Source organism: Oenanthe melanoleuca, chromosome 4 (genome assembly GCF_029582105.1).
Source record: "Oenanthe melanoleuca isolate GR-GAL-2019-014 chromosome 4, OMel1.0, whole genome shotgun sequence".
Lineage (NCBI taxonomy): Eukaryota > Metazoa > Chordata > Aves > Passeriformes > Muscicapidae > Oenanthe > Oenanthe melanoleuca.
The window spans coordinates 29,860,482-29,877,884 of NC_079337.1; the positions used below are offsets into that span (position 1 = coordinate 29,860,482).

At 35.9% G+C, this 17,403-nt stretch overlaps 1 protein-coding gene across 3 annotated transcripts in view; it reads left to right on the forward strand.

Annotated features, from left to right (window-relative positions):
- The window catches only part of GRIA2 (glutamate ionotropic receptor AMPA type subunit 2), an 88,810-nt gene that overhangs the window by 47,042 nt on the left and 24,365 nt on the right, over positions 1–17,403 (forward strand). For all 3 annotated transcript variants that reach the window (XM_056490282.1, XM_056490283.1, XM_056490284.1), the window contains exons 5-6: positions 2,344–2,397; positions 4,656–4,817. In XM_056490282.1, the coding sequence (XP_056346257.1) occupies positions 2,344–2,397; positions 4,656–4,817 (216 nt within the window). The remainder of the gene's footprint in view (positions 1–2,343; positions 2,398–4,655; positions 4,818–17,403) is intronic.

Here is a 17,403-nt window from a genome sequence, read left to right on the forward strand (position 1 = left end):
ATTTGTAAGTCACTGAAGAATCCTAGGTAACTGAATCAGCCTCACAGATCAGTTAATAAAAATTTAATTCTCCTCTAAATAGTTTACTGCTATGCCCTGCAATATGTTCTCTTAAGGTTTTCTCAGCTGTCCCATAAGGATTTAGTCTTGGAATTCTCTTCACAAGATATCCTAGTTGTTTCTGCACATTGGTCTCTTTTTTGAGCCCTTACTTTATCCTTATCCTTACACTCAGTAACTTCCCTACCTTACATTTAAAGGTAAACCCACTTCCAATTTCTCAAATAGCCTACAAGAAAGTCTAAAAACTGACTCTCTATTAAATTTCACCATCTCTCAAAATGAAGTTCTGAACAATGTATTTCTTGGCCTGTGAGCATCCTTTGAGTGTGTTTTTCTGATTTTATTTTCTAATAGCAGCATACTTGGGGTCTTGCTTTGCTACCAGATTTATTTTTTGAAAAATTATTTTGATTCCTGCTCTGAAAAAAACCCCTCAGAAGTTTCCTTCATTTCATGAGGATGCCTGGACACATCATGTCAATATCCCTTTTTTCTTTGTACTTTTACTGCAAGAAATGCAACTGGCTTTCTGTTAACCAGATTTTCTTTGAATACCAAAGTACTGCTCAATACATAAAGAGACAACTTCTTCACTTTATTTTTGCTTTTGGTTGTTGAACAAATCTTTCATTTTAGTGCTTTGATTTATCCTGCAAATATTTTAAGCTGAGGTGACAGCCTCAGGTTCACCCAGTTAAGCTTTGTAGCCCGTGGATCTTTGTATAGCCACAAAACCAGTTTACAAAGTTACTTCATCATTCTTGTTTGTTGTCTCGTGTTATAGTTTGTCTTCCAGATTTCAACAATTCATATAAGTTGAAAAATATTTCTGTTCCCCAGCTCTCCTCAGACTGGTTTATATTCCTTTTCTCTGATCTGGCAAGTCTGTGTTACCATGCTTTTCATTATATAGCTTCTGTCTCTTCTCAAGCAGCTTTCTTTGCAGAATCTCATTTCACCCTGATAACATCCTTTGGGCAGCTGTGTAATTACTGCCATTACTTGTCTATCTCTGCTAGGGAAAGTTTTCTAAACTGCTGAATAGATTTTGTGTGCACAGCTCCTTCATCATGGTTTTTGGTACTACCACAGAATTTTCTGTTTTAACTGGCACCATCCTTACTGTTTCATATGGACAGTGGCAAGTTTTAGTAAGCTGGGTTAATAGAGTGGCAGCTAGAGCAGAGTTACTGAGCATTGTTCCAAAGGCTTGCAGCTACTGGTGGTCTTCTCAGATACCAATGATGAAGAAATATTTCATACAGAAGAGCTAATCTATTTGGTCGAACTGAAATTTCTTTAGGAGCAGCAGCTGTGTGAGAAATAGATCTGAAAACAGTTTTTAATCTCTTAATAAGTATTTAGTTTTAAGTAGTCTGATCCAAATCTGTTTTAAGATACTTAAGTTCATGTATCATATACATATTGACCTCCAAAGAGGAACTATTTAATTACTTCCATGGCCTATGTAATGTAATCCCTCTCAATCTCAAACTCTAGTAATGTTAACTCAGTGTTAAAACTCCTTTCAGTTATATTTCTGTAACTTAATTAAACCAAGTAGGTGGAATGTAGTTAACTAGTACCCTGGTATAAGTTTCAGGATACCTAGTCTGAATATTTTAGTTACATGTTAAATGAAGAAATGAATGAGTCATCCCCTCTTACTTTAAGTTCATTGTTCTCATTGTTCAAAAGATGGAATAAACCTCTAGACTCATCTTAACATCCTTCCTCTAGAGAAGTGCTTAGCTTCAAAATGCAAACTTCCCCATGCAGACACAGGAGAAGAATCCATGCTACAGGTCTGCCAGCAGAGATTGTTGAGAAACCACCAGCTGGTTTTGAGGGAGATTATGAGGAAGACTTAGGGCAATAAACAATTTGAACTTTACAAGGCTTCCTCATAATTCATTAATGTCAGGGGGCAGAATCTAGCAGGAGTCTGTGAGGCACAGTGTTTCTAATGTGTGATGCCTGCTCTCTCCTGGCTGGGTTGTGCCTTAATGCACACCACAGTTATTAGTATTCAGCTCCTGTGTCTGGAGGGACTCTTCCTCTTGGGACTTGGACTTCATCGTGGCTAATTTGTACCAGCAAAGAGTATGTTCAGTGGTGCATTAGGTAAAACAAAGGATTAAGCATCACATAAACTCAGTATTGTATACCATAAAGCTTTTAACTAGCTTTTACATCACACTGCATTTGATACTGTTCAAGTCTTTTTCTGTATACCAGCTGAACATTCTCCATTATGGGGGTATTTGTTCTTTTTTGCAGGTTATCACAATTGGTAAACATGTTAAAGGATACCACTATATCATTGCAAATCTGGTAAGCATTCTTAATATTTAAAATACCTATATTGCTTATTTGACTGTTTATGAAAGCACATCAACTAGTATTTTGTTTAAAATGCAGTTTCAAAAACAGAAAAAAAAGCTAGATGTCTTTATTCTTGCTAAATGAAGGCATGTATTAAGATTGTATTTGTTTATTGGCTGAGTTTTTTCAGGGTTTAAATACCTCTTATATTCCCATCAATGGGAATGAAGGTTGCTCAAGACCTTCAGTAGAACTTCTCTTTTTCTACATAGTTTAGAAAAAGAGGGTATGTAAAATTTAAAAATAATTTTCTGCATTTATAGGATGTTATATTCATTCAGCAAGGTGATGATAACATAACTTTTAAATTACTTAAGAATCATGGTTCTCATGTTTCATTCTGCTAGACTAGTTAGTCTTGGATTTCCACAAGTCATCCCTCATATTGGCTAGATAATCAGTTTGAATTCATGTTTTCTTGAGCATAGGTGATCAGACAGTATAGCTAATATTGTTCCTCTGGGGAAGGTTCAGAAAACTCACTAGATTCTGTCAAGGTAACTTGTCTCTAGAGGTGAAGGGCCATTTTACTGATATTAAAGTTTATAAACACTTACTGAAGCTAGGAGAACTAATCTAATTGTTTTTTGTAATAGAGCAAATTCTGCATGCTCAAATCTCAGTTACCCTGTTCAAGAAGAGAGTTTTGGGGGTTGTATAAGTGTGAGTGCCACCAAACCATTTTTTTCGTCATTTATTCTTGAACCATGATAGTGTTTGATATAAATTTCAGCAGGGCCCAGAGTGCCCCAATTGACACTGTCTTTCATAGTCCTTTGAAAAGCCTGAGGAAACAGAAGGGGCATGGTGTGTGTCTGGCACTTGAGGCATAACCTTGTTTCCTCCCAGCCTTTGATGAAAACACTTCCCCCTCCAGGTGGGCAGTCCTCTGAAGAGTCATGTGGATGCCAGGGGGTGAAGAAGCCTTATGCTTTAAAGGCCTCTTTAAAAGCTGGACAGTGGGGTTTCATTCTTATATCTTAATAACTAATTTTTGGATAAAGAAGCTGAGTTGCTGATATTCATAAAGCAGGCATAAAATTCTTACAAAATTTGAAAAATTGTCTGTTAGACATTGGTGGTTTGCATTGCAAATGTTGGGTAAACAGTATTTTGAGTCTTAAGGGAAATTTTAGAAAATGTGCCCAGTGGATTTCATTCTGTTAACTGGTTGCTGTTTTAGCCATTGCTTTAAATTTGTAACAGTAAGTCCATAAGATCTAAAAATTATGAATCTCGTGTTTTAAAGCTGTTTAATACCATGTATAAAGTGTTTATGGTAGTGATTTTAAAAATTTGTTTTTCTCTGTCAGAAAGAAAACTTATCTAGCATTTGAATATCTCCACTGAATCCACTTGCTTTCTTCTTTTTGGACTGTATAATAGTCTCCCCCAGTCATTCAAAAAAATGATCTATTTTGAAAATAAAAAATGCTGATAGATGGAGAATAGGTTCGAATATACAATGAATGTTCCTGTTCAGCTGTCAAGTTACATGATCCATGTAGAAGTGTCTTTATCAGCAGGCAACAACACATGAAAATCGTTAACACGCAATAATTAAAGAGCATCTAATATAGCAATTGTAGCAACTTATGATAATGTGGTTTGAAGTTGCTGCTTCTTTTTGTATTCACTCACTACATTCATTTATAATGAAGTGTGACATCATTATTTCATGTAAATGAATTTATATGGCTACTTGGGTGAAGTTAAATCATAAAACACAGAAAACAGAGCACAAGAACTTTTTTTAAGAATGAGAAGTAGTTCTTCATGTCAGAGGGAGAAGGCAGTGCAGATTGTAAGTCCTTACACATAGAGTTCCCAAGAGGATACAGCTATGGCTGTAAGTATTCCTGCCTAAAACTTGCTTGCCTGTTGCTCATGTCCAGTGTTCCCTTTCTTACTTAAGTGGTCCCATTGAAATTAACAGGATGTTTAGGAAGTTAGGATGGCAAGGACAGGTCCACTCAGCCCTTGCTCTCTATAAAAGTGTTTGTCTAGTGGGCAATAAGAAGCATTGCTGGCTGATGGAGATGATGATTTAATCCTGGCAGCCCAGGATGTAAGTTGGATCCAGTCTGAGGAAAATGTTGGCTTACTCTTCTACGGTAGAGGTCATATGGTAACTCTTTCTTTTTATACACTATTAGAGAACTGCCAAAGTTACTGAAATAACAGGCATATTTTTTTTCTGTGCTCAGGGATTTACTGATGGAGATCTGTCAAAAATTCAGTTTGGAGGAGCTAATGTCTCAGGATTTCAGATAGTTGATTATGATGATCCTATGGTATCAAAATTTATACAGCGTTGGTCAACACTGGAGGAGAAAGAATATCCTGGTGCACACACTAGTACAATCAAGGTATGCCTTATGTTTGTTTTAACTGTACTAGAAGCAGAGGACATGAAGGGTTTGGAATAGAAACACAAGAGACCAAGAAAGCCCTTGAAAATCAACAGTACCAACACAATTTTGTATTTCTCTGGGGTGCTTTTAACATTCTCTGTCTTACAACTGATTGAGCAAAGATGTTACACTCTTAAAAATGTTCAAGACAACCTAATTTTTTCTTGTGTCACTGTAAATCTGTATCTGAAAACTTGTTAGGTAATTGGTTTAGATATGATGATAGACTAACTAGATCTACTGACTATTTTTGATTTTTGTCTTTCTGTATTTTGAAATATTTAAGGACAAATGTTAATCATGTTTCTGGGGAGCACAGATTTAGCACTTTTTTGATGTAACATAATATGCCAAAGAAATGCTCAGGCAGTTCCTTTGAGACAGATGCCTAAGTCCTACAAAGACTTAGAGAATTAAATGCTATGCCTGACGTACAGAACCGTATATTCAGAATTCAGGCCTGTGTGACACACGATGTGACACTGGACAAGTGGTTAAGCTCTTTTACTTCAGTTATACTTCTGGATAAGACAAGGATAATAGTATCTCCTCTAACCATCATGAGGATCAATTAGTGGCCGCAAAATATTAGAGAATAATTCAATTTTAATGCAAGATAATGTTTAAGTAATAAAATCAGAAATGTTAATAAGAATACATTCCTAAATAGCTCTAAAACATAAAAAATAAGTTTTAAATGCTCTAGCCGTAACTTTTTTGTGCTATTACTTTAATATGAAGCATATTCTTAATTTATAAAGAAATTAATAAAAACTTCAGCATGGAAGGAAAGACCTTTTTTCAAAGGCCTAGTAGAAAAGTCCTTTAAAACACACAATCTTAATTTAAAAAATAATATAGATTTATTTTTTATGAGGCCAAGTTTGGTGGTAACTAAGTCAAAGTGATGTTTTTCTGTGGTTATCTTTGTAGTTTAAAATCTTTATGACAGAAGTAGTGAACTTCTTACTTGATGTTTGAAAATGTAAGCTGGAGTCTGTGTCAGGTCTTTAAGTACATTTATATTACAGATGTGTAGGATATATGTAATCTGTATTGGTCTCATTTAGGAAAAAAGGAAGGGATGTGGCTGTGACTATTCAAAAATAGAATCGTTTTGTCTCTGATTCTTGAGTGCCTACCTACATATTCATGTTGCAGAATCATAGTCTGGAAATAATAGTAGGGAAATGCATAAAACACATGACTATGGTGAAAAACTCAAAATGAAACCAAGATGCAGTTTTTATCAATGATGGAAAATAAAATGGGTGAGACACAGTAATAAGGTCTCTGGCGTAACTTACACTAGGGAGAAATTGCATGTGTGTTGGGTAACATGAAGTGGTTGCAATGTTGTATTAAAATCTCTAACTCTGTCACAGGTATTCAGTTTATTTCTTCCATGCTGAGTCCTTTCAAGTCTAGTAGAAATTGAAAGAGTTGAAAAAGAGTACTTGCAATATCTTGCTTTTGAGGTTTATTTTGTTATGAATAGAAGTAAAGTAATTGAAACACTATTTTTCCTGAATTTCATTAATTTAAAACACATTTTAAATTCAGTTTAAAAGACCAACCTCTCTTCCTTTTTATCTTATTTGCTCAAGATACATATATTGAACTGCACTGATATTCATGCAAGGAACAGAGATCTGTATTAGCTTATCAGATAATTTATAAATGCCACAGATATTGATGGTGAGGAAAGTGTAGATGTATATTGCAATATTTGGTGACATTGATTGTATCAGTTACTGTATTTCTTTGTGTAGCTTTCCATCTCTTGCCCTTATACACGTATTACTTGTCATGTTTGCTTGTCATTACATGTAGGGCTAGAGATATGTCACATATCATTCCCATCCTGGAGGGAGCTAGAGGCAGGGCAGAATCAGAGAAATCGTAGAAACAGGACAAGAAAGGTCTTTGAGCAGTCAGTCACCCGGTTTGTCCTCCTTGCCTGAAGGCAGAATCAGATAAACCTGCACAATTCCTGTGAGTAGTGATTTCACAACTTTTCCAAGCAGCTATTTCGGCACTTAAATGATCTTGGTTTGGCTTTTGTCTAACCTTAATAAGGTTGCCTAACCTTAATTTATGTCACCTAATCTATTACTCCTTTATATGTTTCTAATGGCTGTGAGGAGGTTCTGCTTCTTCGTTGTCCTTCTGTATTTGAAAATGGCTGCTCCCCTTATTGCCTTGCTTTCCTCCATGCAAAATCAAATAATCCCTTTTCTTTTGATTTTTCTGCTCTCAGATCCTGTTGTCATCTTGTTCTGAAGCCTTTCTATTTGGTACCTCTTTGAAATGCCAGGCTGGCTACTGCAGCACATCTGAGTGCTATGCTGAGGAAATGGAAATAATGGCTTCATGTGTCTCAGAGACAGTACTCATTTCAGGAGATTCTTTCATATTAGTTTCTTTTTACTTTTTTATCCTCTCCTCACCACCATGACACTAGTGAGAAATATTTATCATGGGATACATGCTAACAGCCAAATCTTTTCCTACATTGCTTTCTTGTGCTGCTGCCAATTTAGATGGGCTCATACATATCTGTCCACTAAATCATTACTTTTAAATTCAGGATTTTTTCATCAGCTCATGCTGAATTGCATTTCTTAACTGTCGTTTGTGAGCATTTCATTCCCTCTTATATTGTTATTCTAGCTGTGTTACCCTCTGCTTCTTGGGCTACTGTATAAACATCTAGATTAGCAGGTTAATGCACTGGTCTCCCCTTGTCCCTTAAGTGATCTTTCAAATAACTTTTCTTCGCTTTTTATTTTGAGGTAGTTGTCCAAATTTCCAGTGTTGATATGTGAACTTTTGCACCCAGTCCCATGGAATCTAGGAAACTCTTGCTGCAGATTCTGTATGAAACAGATAGGAAGGCTAACAAAAGCCCTTCATCATCAGTATAGAAGTGAGAGGTGGTTACATGCCCCTAAAAGGTAATACTATCTCTGGGATTGCAAGTTTTCTATCATTGCACACAAAAACATTGCAACTCTGTTGTATTATCTTCTTTTTGTAACCCAAAAGTAAGTGTTCATTTCACGTTACAAAATGCAAGTCAATGGTCTGTGACTGAGCTGATAAGACATATCACAACATCCAAGTACAATCCTGAAAATAGAGAAAGACACCCTGAGAAAAAAGTGCATTTCAAAGGAATGTGCTCTTCAAGAAAGAAGGGCATTTCTAAAAGCCTCTTCCACAGATGCCCAGAAGAGGACCTGTATCAAATTGCTTTAAAAATTTATTTTTATAATTTATAAAATATTAATTAGAAAAAAATGCTGTTTTAGGAAGATGAGAAAAGACAGTGATTTAATTTGTTTCTGCACTGTACCTGTACTGATAAAAGCTCAAGATTTAAAGTTTAAGCAGGATGCTCATTTTTAAAAGGAGTGCTTTGCAGTCTTTTTACAGAATGTTTCTTCATCTTTCAAAATTAATGCCAATACATAGTTTACTTCAGATTAAACTTAAAAGAAGTCTTTTGTAACCAAGGGTGTTACCAGTCTATGCATGCACTTCTAGAAGAGCTGATGTGTAGATCTTGAAACATAGAGTTGAGGATCCTGGTTAATTTTTTGTCAAGTAGCATAAAGAAAAATATATGATTAATTTTATAAAGGCCTATTAATAACAAGTTGAAATTATCTTTCGAGCCAATGTTTTGCATTTACAAATATGCTGTGCTTTCTGAGCCTCAATGTTGTTCCAGACTGTTACGTTTAAGGCAAGTGTCTTGATCTTGTGGAAGGACACTGAAGGACAACACATCCATTTACATTCAACTTCTCCAATTTCTCACCTGATTAACCCATTCTCTCGAGGGGCAGTCTTGGTCTCTTTGCCAAAAGAAGCTCAGTGTGTATCTCTTGAAGGCTAGCGAGACATAAGTTGTATTCTGTTTGCGTGGCAGGGTTTTGGTAGAAGGGAACCACAGAGGTGGCTTTTGTGAGAAACTTCTGGAAGCTTCCCCATGTCCAGTGAAGCCAATACCAGCCAGACCCACTGCTGGCCAAGGCCAAGTGTGAAGGTGGGAGTGCCTCTGATAACACATTCAAGAAGAGGAAAAAGCTGCTGTACAACAGCAGCCAGAGGGAGGAGTGGCAATATATGAGAGAAACAGCCCTGCAGACAGTCAGTGCAGAAGGAAGGGCAGGAGGTGGACCAAGTGCCAGAGAAGAAATTTCCGTGCAGGGGAAAAAGTGTGAAGATTCCACCTTGTGAGGAGGAAGCGTGGCAGAGATGAGCAGCCTGCAACCCTATTCTGTGTACCCCTGTGCCACTGTGGGAATAAAGAGTTTATGAGTGAAGCTGAGCTCAGGAAGAAGGGAGAAGTGGGTTGAGATGTTTGGAGATTTAGTTTTGATTTTCTCATTATCCTACTTTGGTTTGATTGGTAATTAAATTTTTTCTGAGTTGAGTTTGTTCTTCCTGTTATGATTATTGCTGAGTGATCTCTCCCTGCCCTTATCCCAACACATAAGCCTTTCATTATATTTTATCTTCCCCATCCCTCTGAGGAAGGGAGTGACATAACAGCTTTGGTGGCACCTAGTGTCCAGCCAGAGCCAACTCCCACTTAGTACAAAGCTTCAAGCAGCCATGTCCTGTGGGGGACAGCTAAAGTCTCTGAGCTTGTCCCCTTTGGAGTAGAGGAGGCTGAGGAGTGACCCTATTGCTCTCTACAGCTTTCAAAGAGGGGGAGTAGAGAGGACAGTGCTGAGATCTAGTCCCTGGTATCCAGTGACAGGAGGATGTCTGGGAATGGTTCAGAGCTGCACCAGGGCAAGTTCAGACTGGACTTTTGGAAGCATTTATTTACATTTCTTTCACTTTTTAGGGTGGTTAAACACAGAAATAGTCCTCCCTGAGAGCTGGTTGCTGTCCCAAGCTTATCTGTTCAAGAGGCATTTGGACAATTTGATTTAAAAAGCACTTTAGAGTTGGTGAGCCCTGAATTGTTCAGGCAGTTGGACTAGATAATCTTTGTAGGTTTGTGCAACTGAAATAGTCTATTCTACAAGCCATCCTACTCTGAGATAAGCTTTTCTAAGAGCAACCTGGGGCCTGAAGTGCGTGAGACAACTTGCATATGATATATACAGAAACTGTGTAGCATGCACAAAAAATTTTGGGGCTCCCTGGTTGAGGACCTAATTCAGCTCAGATTCATAGAGAATCCTATTGTGTCAGAAGATGATAACAAGCCTGGTGCTCATTGCAGCTATTTCGGATGGGTGTAACTGTTCCATGCTGGCACATAATGTTTCAGATGTTCTCCTTTCATGACTATTTCTGGTTTCATAATCTCTTTCCCCACCCAGCTAATGCATAGCTAAGTTACCAAAACACTAGATTGTTTTAACCTCCTGATTTTGTCTTCAGAAGTTTCACATTTTCAAGTTTCTTTTTTATAGTCAAATCATATAGTCTTTTAGGCAATTATTATGAAACCATAAGTCAGGAGTAATGATGCTTGTAACTGAAAGATGCTGACTTAACTATATTGGTGCTAATTTACCTCAAGGATGCAATACAGTTAACATGCAGAAGAAAAAAATAGAAAACTACATAGCACACAATTATTGCAGAAATAATTAACATTTAGATGACTCACTTTTAATAAGGAGCAAAGAAGAAAACAATGTGAACAAAGAAGAAAACACTGAAAACAATTATTCACATTGAAAATTCAGAACTCAGTTTGCCTCGATATAGATGACAAAGCAAAAGTGTACAGTTGATGAATTAGACAATACCTTTGTTTTGGGCCATGCCTCTTACGATTGCAGTCTGTTGGAAAATGGTTTTATAATGCAATGAATTTTAATAAGAGTTATAAGGGCTATTCTGTTGCACCTGCTACTGTTTTAATAGAAAAATGAGATTGAATATGCCTTAATTCAAGTAGATCATAATGATTTATAAATAAGATTTTTTTTAAAATAGATAATTTTTAGTATTTATTACAGAGTTGAAACAGGAATTGATCTGGAGTGTTTTTGTTTTTTTCCTAAGTGCCAAATATAAAACTGTAGATTTTTGAGATTGTTCTGCCTGTTTTCAGTCCTTGCATTTTGGTTTCCTGAAATATGCAGTTGGTGTTCCAGCTACCTGGTTTCTTGGGCTTTCAAATCTCAGTATTCAGTCTTCTCTATTTGAAAAAAAAAATACAAAAAAAGTGAGGATAAGAAATTTCAGTCTTAAACTTTGTGCTTCTTTTTAATAGCTAAAGGCTGTTTTGTGTAAGTATCGCTCATTCCAGTATAGTTGGTTTGGTTTGGGTTGGTTTTTTTTGTTTTGTTTTGGTTTTTTTTTTTTAAAGAAAACTCAATTAAAGAATGGAACTTTTAACCCCTAAAAGCAGTGGGTGGTTTGGGGCTATATCTGTAGATTTGTCTCAGACATGCAAAAGGCCAATTGACCTAGTAAAAGTGGCTGAACTGTCTAAAAGTCTGCTAAAGCAGACTTCCAAAAATTATAGAGCCAAATCCTTATGTCTCTATGAAACTATGTTTCTTTAAATTTGAATCCGCTTATTCTTAGAAATTATAAATTGTTAAGGATCTTCAGCCAGTAAAATGCAGTGGGTTCCTCCTGCCTATTTTCCCAGAAATTCTGTATTGCTTTTTCTTAATGAGAAATTCATCTGGATATGGTGGATATAAACAGGAAAAGCTACTATTCCTTCATTATTCAAGTGTTCATCAAGGTCAGAGATAATCCTGGCCTCACAAAGATCAATGTCATTTAGGACAGTAGAGCTTGATAGAGAAATGGGGTTAAGAGGAGAAGAGGGAGTCATAGACAAAGATGAAAGTAGGAGGAGGAGGAATGATGTAATGCAAAAAAGGGGTCAGCAAAGCGAAATGAGGCTGTTAAATGTGAGTGAAAGACACAAAAAAGTGATGCAGCTCAGAGTTGGAGAGGCTCTGTGACTGAAAGTTTCTTGAGTCAAGGGAATAAGGGAGGAGGGGAAGCACTAGGGATACTTAAATGAACAAGGAGAGGAGACATGCAGATTTATTTCTGGGGCAGGTTTGGTATTAAGGACAAATTAATGTAGGTAGCTGCTCATATTACCTAGCATGGGATGGCAGAAAAGTGAAAATGAAGTGTTTATTTTTCTTTGACAATAGCTATGTCTTGGTGAAATCAGCAACCTGGTAAGAATGGTGTATACAATTCTATTTGTATTTGGCTTAGAAATTAGATTGGAGCAAACAGGAGAAAGCTTTTCATTTTGATACAACAGGTATCTTGTTCCTTGATATTAGAGTACATGAGGAGTGATAATGAAAATGGGGAATTTTGGTTTAGGAATTGTTTTTTAGGGGTTTTTTTGGTGTTTCTTTTATTTATTTTTTTTCCTTTTGTTTTAAATTTAAGACTTGAATTATTTCTATTAGTTTTAAATGGCATATTATGAAAATTCTTACAACACCACAGTATATATGATGAGGATTGTTTATTGGGGCTTTTTCCTCCCTCTTCCCTCCTGGAAAAAAAAATAAAACCCAAAAACCAAACCAAACTAACAAAAAACCCAACAAAACAACAAACATCAAAAAAACTCCAAAACCCACACTCACAAGAAAATGGCACACAAGAAAACTCCACACACACTTCAACACTTCAAACGCTCACATTAACTCTTTCAAATCCATTTATTGGAGTGTATTTTTTTCATAGAATTCCTTTGCATTTCTATTTGTACATTTTTTTTCTCATCCTGTGAGATATTCCTGCTTGGAGATACTCATTACTGTGACCAAAGACTTCAGTTTTTGCTGCTGGATCCTGCTGATTTTTAATACTGTGAAGAGTGGCATACTTTGCTCTGGCTTAGCCTTCAAGAAAAAGGTTTTGTGTATTTATATGGTGAAAGTTAAAAAATTGTATATTCTTTGTGTTTTACAGTAAATTCAAGGTGATTTTATTATTAGTGACATTGCTGTTTCGCATGTGTATTCTAAGTTAAAAGAAAGATTACACAAATCATTCTAGAGCTTTATTTATTTTGTTAGTATGAATATTTTCTGTAGTCAGTGGCATGATTAGAATATAGCAGCATCTTTCATAAGTAAAATACTGTGGGTTCAAATTCAAATAAATGTTTTTGTTATTTCTGTAAAGCTTTTTGAATTCAAATCCAAGTAAATGGTTTTCATTTACTGTAATGGAGCACCAAAGTACTTTAAAACCTCTGTTCTCAATGTACAATAAAAAAATGGTAGGTACCTGCACTCTTTTTCTTCTGCCAAATTGACACCTCTGATGATTCTATTGAGAAGATTGTTCTGTACTGGAAGCAATCTTGGGGGAGGAATTACAGTTCAGGAGTCTCATTCCTATTAGAGTAGTAGATAAAATAAGGAGAAAGGCAAGCACTTTGGACTTAATAAATCTTGTGATCTTTGCTATATTAAGTTTTTAAAAGAGTGAAAGAAGGTCACTTCCTCCTATAAATATCCTACAGTGGAAGCACTAGGACAATTCCAGTGCCCCAGTGTTGTCAGTCTCTGCTGGATGTGCTGTGAGTATGTCTTTGAAATAAGAATTAGACTTCCAGGGATTTAGGCTTTGGTAAGTGCCTGCTACTGGGCTAGCTGTTCTGGATATGCCCAGAAAGCAGCCTTACTAAACTAAGCAAAGAGATAATTAAAACACATAAACATGTCAAAATATCAGCAGATTTTCTGGATAGCAATTTTGGAGCTGAAGGCAAGTTTTTCTGAAGTGACAGGTAGCTTAAGGTGTTCTTTGCATCTCATGCCAGTATGGCACTTCAAAGCAAAAATGCCTATTATTTTAGCTTTGCTGTGCATACAGAGTGCTGCAGTAGTGTTTGAATATTGTTAAAAAAGTGGAAGGTGGTATGACTGTACAACTTTGGGAAACAACATTTAATAAAAACAGTAGATTAAGTTAAATATGGCTTGGTCTCTAACCCCATCTCTACTGAGATCAATGTAATTAATTTTTAAATGATCAGATAATTTTACATTTTCTTGATCTCTCTTCCCCTTTTAGTCAGGACTGGGGTTGTTATTAAAAAATTTACAATTATTATTTCCAAATATCCTGTATATATATATGCAATTATTCTCAGCTGGGAGCAAGTCTATTGCTAAGATTGCCTATTTTGAAAAGAACATCATCCTAACAAGGAGGAAGAGCCATGCACTGTCTTTTCTGGGCTCCCTGACCTCTATCTCACATTGCAGTATTTGGTAGTGTAGGTAATGCAGGTAATGAAAATGCTCAGGTGCTAAAGGCCCGTTTGCAGTTTGAATGGCAACCAGCTCAACATGCTGCTGTGTACATACCCCCATTCATGCTAATACCTGCACAAAACAGGTGAGAACAAAGAATCAAAGGCCATCTTCACTTCCCATTACACTTACGTGTACAAGATTTGACAATGCCTCTTGTTCCGATTGGAAGTAGCTCTTTGCAATTCCGTGTCCTGTCAGGATGCTGTGCAAGATGCCGTGAGCTCCAGAAGGAAATAGCCATTTCCGATCAGTTAGGTAATTTTCTGTTACCTCTCTTACCTGTCAGACTACTTTCAGGTATTTTCCAAATTATGTGTAATACTGTCTGTTTCAAAATAGCTCCCAGGTATCTTAAAGATCCTTAAGAAATAGGTGTCTGATGTTGCATCTGTCTGATGTTCCAGTGTAACTACACTGGAAGTACAAGGGACAGTTGCCCAGTTCCTTCACTAGTTCTTGATAAGTAACTTTGTGTCTCATTTATTTTTTGCTTGTGTGTTTACATATTTATACCTATGTTTTATGTGTAATTTATAAAGATGTGGGAATGTTTATATCAATCTTTCTGCTTTTGTTGTATATGCATTCAATTAGAGAATGTATATATAACATTTTTGTTGTATATAGTATTCAAGTAGAGAAGTACTTTGTTGAGGGAAAAATGCACAAAATTCAGATGAGAGATTTTATTATAGTTAATTTTGTATATTTTCTGGTATTGTAATTGTTTAAATATAGGGAAAATGGTGATAGTGTGTTTATACTGATTGATTCTACCCTTCTGCTCTTGTAAAAACAATTTCCTATATTTTCCCTCTCAGAATTTTACCACCCTCCAAGGGAAAATTTTTGTGTCAGATTTAAGGCCTCCTTTCTCTTAGCTCTGTTAGTGATGCAGTGTCTCTTCTGCTGCTGTTCCAACACAACTCTCCATACATGGTGAGGAACCTCCATCTGTGCTGTTGCAGACTGATTTCTGCCTTCTTGAACAATGCTGCAGCTGGATCTGCCATTCTAGCTGATGTCTCCCTAGTGTCTTGTACAACAGCACTGCATTCTTTGACATATCTGACAGAGTCCTGCGAAAATTTCCCTCTTTTTTTGTTTGTCTTTCTCTATATTGTGTTGTATTAGGGATGAATGGCTAGTTCACATTCCTTCTGAGTGGTATTAATTTGTTACTAGTGTGTCTGCAGTGTAAACATCTGGACCTAAGATGGTCACCCTGGATTCCTCCCTCGTCTCAGGAGTCACTGGCAATGAAATGTGTGGAATCTAAAGCACAATTAATTTCATCTTCCAAGAAGGTGTCTAACTGGTCAAATGAATCACACCTTAGAATGCTTATTCCCTTCTCTGACTGTAAAAAAAAAAAAAAAAGAAACCAACCAAAAAACCCCAAACTCAAGCTAATCTGTCAAGGATAAATTTAGACATTGCAGATATTGAAATCATCCAAATCAAGAGGATAAGAATTTTATTTCTTGTGATTCAGAATGCTTTTTTTTTTTTCATTTTTTTGCATTTATGTCTTCACATTTTATTTTATTTTTCTCTGCTGAAATATACTGTCTTAATTATTTTAGCTGTCTAATCATATCTGTTAGGTTTGTCATGAGCACATGGACAGGCATTGAGTTAAATACAGGTCTAACAGGCTAACCTACCTTTCTTACAATATCTTACAACTTTGAAATATACATATAACAAAATCTTGTGCTTCTGAGGTAGCGTTCTGCAATTTCACCTTCAGAAAATTCAGTTACTGATTGTACAAAATAGAATCCTGGTCCATTTAGCTGAGAATTTTTTGGTATCTCCTGAGTTACTGGAAAACATCTGGATTTACAAAAGGCAGCATCTTGCCAGTTTTTCTTGGACAGCACATGTAAAAACTTCTGCTTAGTCTGGGATGACTTTGTTTTGTCTTTTCAAATTCATCTTGGAATTGCAGCTTACATATTTTACTACAGTCTGTAGAGCATTTAAGTTGAAGGTAGAAAGTTAAGTTAGAAATTTAATTGTAGAAAATTATATGGATCTTGTGTTTTCTCTCCTTGGCAATTAAGGCATCTATTTAGAGAAAATTATTTTCATTTGGCATTCATGCAATCCATGTTTCATATCAAATGGCATAAAATCTTTAGACAATTTATATTATTAGTTTACTATCCTAGTTCTAAAACTGTGAGATGCTGGATTTTTTTTTTTTTTTTTTTGTGTATTCTTTGCCATCCTTTAATTGATGCGAGTGATTCTGTAAGAACTCTGGTATAGCACCTATTTCATTTTGTAGTAAAGTTGCTGATCTTATCATATAAAGTTGAAAGGAACTGAAATGATGTTGGGAGATTTACACTGCCATAAAATTTTAAGATGTAAGACCCCATCCCACTTCCATAGAATAACGTTCCAAACAGTGCTCCCATTTATTTTAATAGTGCAGATCAGAATGTGGATGAATCTCCAGAAAAAAAGTGAATCAAGGCAGGGCTAATGCATCCTTTAATGTATGATCATTTTATTTATTATGCAGACACACACATCACTGCATGAGCAAGTTATTGGTCTGTCATTTGTTGTTTATGGTAATGAGTTCGCTTTGGTTTAGTTTGTCAACTTTAAATCAATTTATGAAGCTGTAGATAGTTTTAATGAGCCCCATGAAGGTTATTAGGAGCTGAAAGTGTGCACACAATAAAGCAGTAAGAAATGATTCATGGGCTGTTTGCTTTCATGGCATCTACAACAGTGATTTTAAAATATTTTGAGATCCTTAGATTAAAGCTTTCTTAATCTAAGTTATGACATACAGATTTTGTGTATATGATGACATGTATGCACATACAAATACTGATTGATAGGCAAAGCTCTACACAATCCTCATGTATGATTGAGCTATGAATATTCAGGCCAGTAATTATATACTGTGGAAATAATATACTTGACATAATACATTAAATATATCTAAATGATCCAGTGAATCGTAGAATAACTGAATTAGATAGATTAGATAGATAACTAAATTAGATATTAAAATTTTTCAGTTCCAAGCTCTTATTTTCTGTGCTTCTTTTCTTTTTCTTCTCATCTCCAAATTCATGTACACCACTTAAGTGCTGCTGCTCCAGTAGGAGGAAGTAGTAGTTGCTCCAGCCAGTCTTTCACTTCATTTTTCTGCTGCTCTGATCCCTTTAAATATTTCTGTACAAGTCACTGAGAAAACTTTATTGATAAGA